Source organism: Melospiza georgiana, chromosome 4, assembly GCF_028018845.1.
Source record: "Melospiza georgiana isolate bMelGeo1 chromosome 4, bMelGeo1.pri, whole genome shotgun sequence".
NCBI lineage: Eukaryota > Metazoa > Chordata > Aves > Passeriformes > Passerellidae > Melospiza > Melospiza georgiana.
In genome coordinates, this window is record NC_080433.1 from 11,746,544 (window position 1) to 11,755,527 (window position 8,984).

General features: G+C 45.6%; 1 protein-coding gene across 1 annotated transcript; it reads left to right on the forward strand.

The window, feature by feature from the left end:
* The first annotated feature begins 2,480 nt into the window (after nt 1-2,480).
* RAD52 (RAD52 homolog, DNA repair protein) lies at nt 2,481-8,545 on the forward strand. The gene is made up of 9 exons (XM_058022980.1): nt 2,481-2,569; nt 3,865-3,932; nt 4,170-4,288; nt 4,374-4,449; nt 5,459-5,655; nt 5,842-5,978; nt 6,703-6,783; nt 7,726-7,953; nt 8,181-8,545. Exons 1-9 carry the CDS (start codon nt 2,521-2,523, stop codon nt 8,237-8,239), a joined length of 1,014 nt encoding a protein of 337 aa, XP_057878963.1. The 5' UTR covers nt 2,481-2,520; the 3' UTR covers nt 8,240-8,545.
* Nucleotides 8,546-8,984: the final 439 nt, after the last annotated feature.

Below are 8,984 nucleotides of genomic sequence, written 5' to 3' on the forward strand. Positions count from 1 at the left end.
TTCTTACAGCTCTGACAGGTTCTGTGCTTCTCAGCTCTGCATGGTTGGTTTGTGTGGCCCCAGGCAGAGTGATTACAGTCAAAACAGCAATCTGAAATAAAACTGATAAGTCAGGGTATGGCTGAGTAAAGCTGTCCCTACTTTTTATCAAAGTATGACTGGATATTGAAAGTGGTCCAGGAAGACAGTGCTGAAGAATCTGAAAGATGGAATTTTTTTTCTTCCCTGGCATGGTACAGTGCCTTCACATTTACCTAAAAGGAAAAAAAAAAACCCCACATTTATAATTTTTTACCAGTGTGATATTTAGAATAAGCTTTTTGCCATGTGTTCGTGTGGACTGTCAGTTGTGTCCTCTTCGGTGATTTTATTTTCTCTCACCTCCAGGGATGCCTGAGAGCCAGGGGAAGGACAGTGAGAGCTGCAGCAGCAGCAGCTCCAACACTGGGGACTCAGTGGCTTCCTTTGGACAGGTCAGTTCCTTTTGCCTCTGAGGGGAATGCAGGTTGCATGCTCACACTCCTGGAAATCTGCTCTGCATGTTTATTCCTTTTTAACTTGGGTACAAAAAGGCTGGAATTGTGCTGCACCCTACTGTAATTCACATTTTTTCTCTGCAATAGTCTTGGCATGCCCCCAGTTATAATGAGTTGGTCTGGATTCTTCTCAAAAGGTTTTTACATCTTGTACCTTAAAAGTGGGTCTCATTTTATTCTCTCTTATTCCCAGATGGCCTGAGTCATGCTTACACATATTCACAGGTTCAGAAAAGCCAACTGCTTTCAGCTATTAAAAAATCATTTTGAAATGTTGTAAAATAATTTGAAAAAAGAAAACTGTATCTGGACTGAGCAGGGCTTTTGGTGGTGAATTCTCTTCTCCATGACAGGCATTTCTCCATAGTTCCTGAATGTGGCACAAGCTTGTGTATTTTCCCTTTTTCCTTATGCTTTTTGGTTACAGGCTTGCACTCTAGAGTCAGAAAAAGATATAATTTTTACTGTTAAGTTTAAATAGAACTAAATACAAATTAGAGCAGTTTGGCAGGAGTTGGAATTTATATGGCACACACACTATAAAATCCTGTGTTCTGCTGAATTGTTAGGGCAGCCAGTACATGCATACACAATATATATGATTTAAGTGGTGAAACCTCTGTTCTGTCCCATTTCAGACCATAACAACACAAGCTTTTTATTTCTCAAATCCTTAAATATACATTTGGGCTTCGCTACATTTTGTAAATTGGATTTCTAAGACAAACCTAAACTTACAACACTTCAGGCTTCCTGTGGTGTTCTCCAGTGATACCAGTGATGTTGGAGTTATCCAAAGAAATTGGGTAACTCAAGAAATTAATTCCTATTTAAACTATATTTAGCTCAGCTTTCCTGAGCTGCTGTCCTCCCTGCCCTGGTGACACGTGGCAGTGGAATATGGTTCATCTTCAGTTCTGTTGGAGTCTTTAAATACAAGTTTCTTGTTGGTCACAGAGATACTGTGTTTGGTTTTGAGCAGTAATATAGAAATTTCTATGTGTGTTTGTGGTTAGGATTATTAATGAAAAATAATTGCTGCAGCTCAGCAATTAATGCTTGTATCTATGAAGAGTAAATGGAAAAAAGACCAGTCTAAGGCATGTACACACCCTGAGGTGTTTCCTTGCCTGTTACACCAACTCAAGCACTGGCTCATGCCCATGTGGGAGGGAGTGGGACGCAGCAGTGCTGTTGGCAGAGGAGGGGAGCTGAAACAGGAGGTGACAGAGGTGTTGCTGTGCTGTCCTTGCCAGTACCAGTACACGGCCAGCGAGTACCGAGCCATCCAGCACGCGCTGCGCCAGAGGCTGGGCCCCGACTACATCAGCAGCAGGCAGGCAGGAGGAGGGCAGAAGGTAGGAGCAAACGTCATCTTCAACTCCATTCTTCCCAGGAAAACCAGGGATTAACTTGTTATAATATTCCTTATTTTCTTTTTAAGTTAATTTCCCTCTAGTAGTTTAATACGCAGATATGGATGCAAAGTGAGCATGGCATAAGTTCTGGCTTCTATTGAGCCACAGATTTTCCTTTTGCACTTAAAAAGAGACTTAATTTTTCAGTGCTTCATCTTTTACAATGGAATATTTATCTACTTGTGCAACACTGAGATGTTATCCCTATTTTTTCCCAGAATTGGAATATATGAAACATTATATAATAGTGGCTACATTTACCATCTTTAGTGCCCACTCTGCCTTCTGTTGATTAAGTCATATTTGTTGTTATATTAATCCCCACCACATTTCCTAGAAGAGAGTGCACCTGTAGCTGCACCATCAACCTTTTATTCACATTATCTGAACCTTGAATTTAGCTGGGCTTCCTCAGTGTAAGATGGTATGAGTTAAATCTCTGTTAAAAATAAAGTGTGCAGAGATGTGTGCACAAGGCTATGTGTTTATATATATTTATGTGCATGTGCTCTTCTTTCCAGGTCTGTTACATTGAGGGTCACAAGGTCATCAGTCTGGCCAATGAAATGTTTGGCTTCAATGGCTGGGCTCACTCAGTCACTCAGCAGAATGTTGGTAAGGGTCTCTTAGGGGCAAAGAAGTCTTTGCTTCATAGTTTCCATCACAGAACATGATTGGAAGGGACAGGCATCCACAGGGATCACAGAGTCCAGCTCCTGGCCCTGCACAGGACACCCCAAGAGTCACACCCTGTGCCTGAGAGCATTGTCCAAACACTCCTTGAGCTCTGGCAGCCTGTGCTGTGCCCGCTGCCCTGGGGAGCTGTTCCAGAGCCCAACCATCCTCTGTGGGTAAAACCTTTTCCTGATACCCAGCCTAAACCTGCCCTGGCACAGCTTCAGGCCATTCCCTGAGTCCTGTCACTGTCACCACAGAGAGGAGATCAGTGCCTGCCCCTCCTCTCCCTCTCTCAGAGAAGCTGTAACTGCAGTGAGGTCTCCCCTCAGCCTCCTCCAGGCTGAACAGACCAAGTACCCTCATCATCATCACATCAGAGCAGCTGGGCACAGGCATGAGCAACTTCCAGGTGTCTTAACAGTTAGTAAAAATGAGAGAAATTGAATAATAATGGAGCTTCTGTTTTCATTTTAGCTCTGTCATAGTCATTATTCTGAGTGTGTTTATGGTTATTCTTGAGCTATTCTAATCAAGTCTCTGATCTCTATGAGTACACTCAGTCAAGAGTAATTACAATTAAACATTTAACACTCAGCAGTCCTAAGCCAACTTTCATACTCACCTGTAATTTTTAGACTCACCAGTTGATACTCTCAGTTAATATTCCCCTAATCTTTAGGGACCCATCTTTTTCTGCAGATTTCTCTTCTAGCTAATACCCAGTACTGAGGTTTTTACAACAGAAAAGTTTGGGACAATTTTTCAACTATAACATGTTCAGGTGATCTTAAAGCTTCAGCCTCTCCATGCTGATGGCTGAAATGGTGCCTGCCAGAGGAGTGTTGTCCTTGTTTGCAGATCTGCTGTGCTTATGCAGAAGACTGGTTGTTGAAGTAGGTCAAAGCAGCAGCTCAAATTACCTTCTTCCTTCTCCCCCACCTTCAGAAATCTTTTCTTAACCCAGCCTGGTAGATTCTAGAAATAGAACAACTTACTTCATTGCTTTCCATCTATTCTGCACCACGGTTTTCTTTCCCCCTTTTCAGTGAAGAAAGGACTGACGTCCTTCAAACTTCAGTCTTTCTCAGATAATGCCATAACTAGTTATTCCTTAGAAATTCAGGCTTTCTGCAGACTTCTACTAGATGGTAAGAAAGAAGTTTCTTTCATAGACAACAGTTGCTTTTCCACTATTGATTCTATACATTAACACTTCAAATATCTCCTTCCAGACTTCGTTGACCTCAACAATGGCAGGTTCTACGTGGGTGTCTGTGCTTTTGTGAGAGTTCAGCTTAAGGTAAATGGGTTTTTTTTTTTGGCTCTGACTGTAGCTGAGCAATTGCCTGAAGCTGTGGATGAAAGTCCTTGCATGGGTCAGAGCACAGTCCTCAGGTGCTGCCCTGCATTAGGGAACCTGCTGGTGTCCTAAACATTGACCTTGCTGTGGAACAAACAGCCCAAAGCAGGCACCCAGGCCTGGGAAAGCACAGCACTGCATGTATAAAATCCTCTTGTATTTGAAATTGTACTGCAGGATGGGTCATACCACGAAGATGTGGGGTATGGAGTCAGTGAAGGCCTGAAGTCTAAAGCCTTATCCTTAGAAAAGGCAAGGAAGGAGGCAGTAACAGATGGACTGAAGAGAGCCCTCAAGTAAGTGAAGATGGGCACTTGCTCATGTTCACAAGTTCTGTGGGATGAAGAGTTTCCAGTCTCAGTGAGCCCTCTTGTTTCTCAGGTGCTTTGGCAATGCCCTTGGGAACTGCATCCTGGACAAGGACTACCTGCGAGCCGTCAACAAGCTGCCCCGGCAGGTGCAGGACAGGGGCTGGCACAGGGCTGGCAGTGCTGCTGTCACTGCTGCTGGCAGTGCTATCAGTGCTGCTGTCACTGCTGCTGTCACTGCTGCAGGCACAGGGCTGTCACTGCTGCTGTCACTGCTGCTGGCACAGGGCTGGCACTGCTGCTGGCACAGGGCTGGCACTGCTGCTGGCACTGCTGCTGTCAGTCAGTGCTGCTGTCACTGCTGCTATCAGTGCTGCTGGCAGTGCCTCTCATTCCTGAGGGTTCCTCAGACCTTCCTAGCAAACACTCACCACACACAGGGCAGGCTGTTCCTCAAGTGGCGCCTCCATGGATCCTGCCTGCTCCTGCTGTGCACCAGCTGGGGGCAGGAGGCTTCCAGGCAGTGGAAGGAGGGAAAAGGAAGCCTTCTGCAGCTGCTGATCCATGGACTTCGATAGCAAAGCTGCCTTCAGTCACAGTAGGACTTGTCAAGCTCTGCTAGAGGCCTAGAGCTGCAAGGCAGGCCTGTCAAACACTGTAGGAGCAGATACAAAGTGACACCTCACAAGGTAAAGATGGCCCAGGTCTCTGGTTTGCCAGGGACATCGTCTATTAGAGGCACTGCCACAAACTTGTAAGGTGACAGAGCCAAAACATCCCATCTTTAATAAACAGCAATGCTGTACCTTCCTCAGAACTCAGTAAAGGTTGGCCTTGCCCTATAGCACAAGCACAAAAATGGACTGGTAAAACAAACTCACTCAGCAACAGCCTTGTGGGGCTGTGAGAAGCTGTAAAATCCTGTTCTCGTTTGCAGAGCACGTGGGGAGACCTCACCATCTGCCCTGCAGCACTGAACAATTAAACCAACACAAAGTCACAGGAACTCAATGATTAACTGACTGAATTACTGGGTACTGAAAAAGCATTTCAGGTTTCTAACTTACTTGAGCTTAGAGCTTAGATTTTTAACCAGTGCTTATTTCATTAAGTTGATGATAGAAATTTCTGAACCTTTTCTTCTTTCTCCTTGACCAGGTACCCCCTGAGTTAGACTTGGTCAAAGCTAAAATGCAGGACTATGAGCCTGAAATAGAGCAAGCAAGATACAGCAGCTATGTGGAAAGGCAGAGTGCAGCAGGGAGACAGCCCTGTGAGGTGACACCTGGCTGCAAGCCTGGCCAGACAGAGGCTGCTGTTGTGACAGCAGATCAGAAACAGCCCAGTGCTCCCAGGTGAGACTGCTGCTATAAATGTATTTTTTAAGCTGTATTAGAAATTACTGAGACAGCTTGATTCCAAAGATGCCATAAAGCACTAGTTGAGTGGATTTTCTTTGCTGTTATTTCTTAATGACTTTTTTCTTCACAAGATGCAATTGGTGAGGTGCTGTTTAACTTTGTGTTTGTGGGTGGGAGCAGGAGCACAGACTCCTTGGCCATGGAGTGTGATGCCACTTACCAGAGGAAGCTGCGCCAGAAGCGGCTGCAGCAGCAGTTCCGGGAGCAGATGGAGAAAAAGCAGCAGGTCCCAGGAGTCACTGCCAGCAGCAAACAGGGTGAGCAGTGGCATTCAGACCTGGCACTTTCCATCAGAGCTGCTAGAGAGAGCAGGCACAGGTTACCCACAGCACAGGAACCTGGCCAGCTTCATGTGCTGTGCCATCAACACACCTCTGAGGCCAAAGGCAGGAGCATTATCATATCTTCCCCCTCTGTGCTCCAAAAGTGTCAGGAATGTCAGCTCTAAACCTACATCATTAAATCTGCAACTTTCCAGCCACCCTAAAGCAGCTGCTGCCAGCACCATTAACCTGCTGCATCCAAGCAGAGGCTGCAGCACTGGCTGTGGTAGCTGCAAGCAAACAGATATTGCCCAAGCTACTGATACACTGCCCTTGGCTCATGGGGAATCTGGGGCCATGTGGTGGCAGGATCACGGTGATAGACAGGCTAAAAACCACGTTGAATTAGCAGGAACATGGTGATAGGCTAAAAACCACGTTGAAGTAGCAGGAACATGGTGATAGACAGGCTAAGAACCACGTTGAAGTAGCAGGAACATGGTGATAGGCTAAAAGCCATGTTGAAGTAGCACAGTTGCTCCTCATGTCATCAGCTACACAATGTTACTTCCCACATTCCAAGCCTTAGCTCTAGGACAAAAGAGGGTACCTGGTGGTGGTGCTGGCTGTCATTTCAGACTCGTGCTCTGCTAAGAAGGAGTCAAAGGGTGTGTCTCTGTTTCTGGTATTAATCTCTTCCTCTGTTGCCTCCTTGCAGCAAAATGTGATGCTCCTGTGAAGCACAGCACTCCAACAGAAGTGCAACAGGAGCTGGCCATAGAAGAGGAGTTCTTTGCAGGTCAGCCAAAAAGTGATGAGTAATAAAGTGTTAAATCATTGGCATTTAAACCAGGTTAATTCAGAGTACAGTGGAAGGGTAAAAGCTCTGAAGAACTGGAATAACAGAAGTGTGAGTGTGATTCTCACCATAACAATACAAACTTTGCCTGAGTGGCAGGGAGATGATGTCCATCTGTATTGGGGTTTCACGCAGGCTCTTCAGTAGAGTTGTACACCTGTTTGATAAATCCTTTTCCTGAGGTGATACTGCACAATACAGAACCTGGGGGATGTGTCTTTTGTCAGTATAACCATGGATATTTTGGTACACATTGTGGTGCCTGCACTTTCCTTAAGGGTACAAAGGACAGGACCTTGCTGCACACTGATGTCACATTCATATTTTCTGAAAAATTCCTTCACCCAGGATTTTTCTCCTGGGAGGCTGAAAAGCCTCAGAGAAGAAGGAAAACAATTATTATCTCATTTGCTTCTCCTCATCTCATTTGCTATCTCATTTGCTGCTTTGGAATGTGTTTGGAGACTGTTTATCCAAGAGGTGATTGTTTCATTGGATTCTGGTGTGAGTTGTTTTGGCTCATTGGCCAGTCAGGGCCAAGCTGTGTCGGGACTCTGGAGAGAGTCACGGGTTTTCATTGTTATCTTTTTAGCCTTCTCTAAGTATCCTTTCTGTATTCTTTAGTATAGTTTAGTATAGTATTCTTTAATATAATATAGTATCTTAAAATAATAAATTAGCCTGCTGAGAACGTGGAGTCAGATTCATCATTCCTTCTTTCCTGCCACAAGGGTCCCTGCAAATACACTGACATAAGAGATGCTTTGCAGTTTAAATTTTATAGTGGTCACTGCTTGTAGGAGAAGAATGTGCTGGTCTTAGAGCTACTGCCATTCCTGCAGTACACTACTGTGTCATGGATCTCCTTCTCATTCCTTCCAGATGATCCTGAACTTTGGGACATCTCCTTGGAGAGCACTGACCTGAAGGTGACGGGTGCCAAGATGTCAGAGCCCTCAGGGGCTGCACAGCTGGCACCTGGGACACCCCGTGGCCAGCAGCAGAGGACACCCCACAGGGGGAACCAGCACAGAGCTGCTGCCAGGCTGGCACAGCTGCAGGGCCCTGCTGCAGCCCCCTGCACCAGCTGTGCCCCCCAGCACACCCCAGGTACGTGCTGCCACCAGGGACTGAGCTCTGGTTCACTATTGGGGCTCTTGGGAGATCGGGAAAATTCAGTGGGAGAAACATTCCTTTCTTTTGGACTTGGCTGCAGAACATGGACAGTGCTCTTGGGGAAACTGCTTTTTTCCATCCTACTAAGGAAGAGTTAGAATTGAGGAACCTACTTAGAGTCAGAAAAAATGTCCATTTCTCACTTTCTCCCTGTGTGGCAGGGTGCAGCCCCATCAGGAGAAGTCAGAGCTTGAAGAAAAGGAGACTGGAACCCACGTGAGGGATCTGTGCCTCTGTCATGGATTACAGCACAAGGCTGCAGCTGCCTTTCCAAATTGTGTCACATGGACTCTGCTGCACATTATAGTGAAGCAACAGAAAAGAACTTCATGTACTCTAGGTTATTATGTACTTCAGATGCCTTTCCCTATAACCACACCATTATTTGTGCTTCTGCAGCACGAGACTTGTGGCCATATTACATTGGGTATTACCTGTAAACTGCCTTAAGCAGTAACAGAATGGATTTTGAAAATGAGATGCAGCTCACAGCTTGTCTCTCCCTCTGCTACATTCCAGCACAGAGATTTCCAGTGCAAGGGGGAGCAGGGGGCTGTGGGCAGGGGACAGAAGGTGCAAGCTGTGGCTGCACACCCGGGGTGACACTGGTGGTGTCTGAGGTGCTGCACCGCTGTTTTTAAACAAGCTTTCAACCCCTTTTAACAAAACATGAATTTAATTTTAATAAAACATGAATTTAATTTTAATAAAACATGAATTTAATAAACAAACCCTGCTGGGAGCTGTTGGTGCCTCTCTGCCCTGCTGAGCAGCCTCACAGGAGGCACCGTGTCCTAAAGCTGTCAGTGCTGCACCTGCACAGCTCCTTTGCTTTAGGATGGGCAAACAGAAACCTCACTGGGGTTCAGAGGTCATGGCAAAGCCAAACGCAGATTAGTCTGTCCAATTATCAGGCCAAAGAAGAATTTGTAAGCAGTATTGGAAGAACACTCCCTTACCCATTT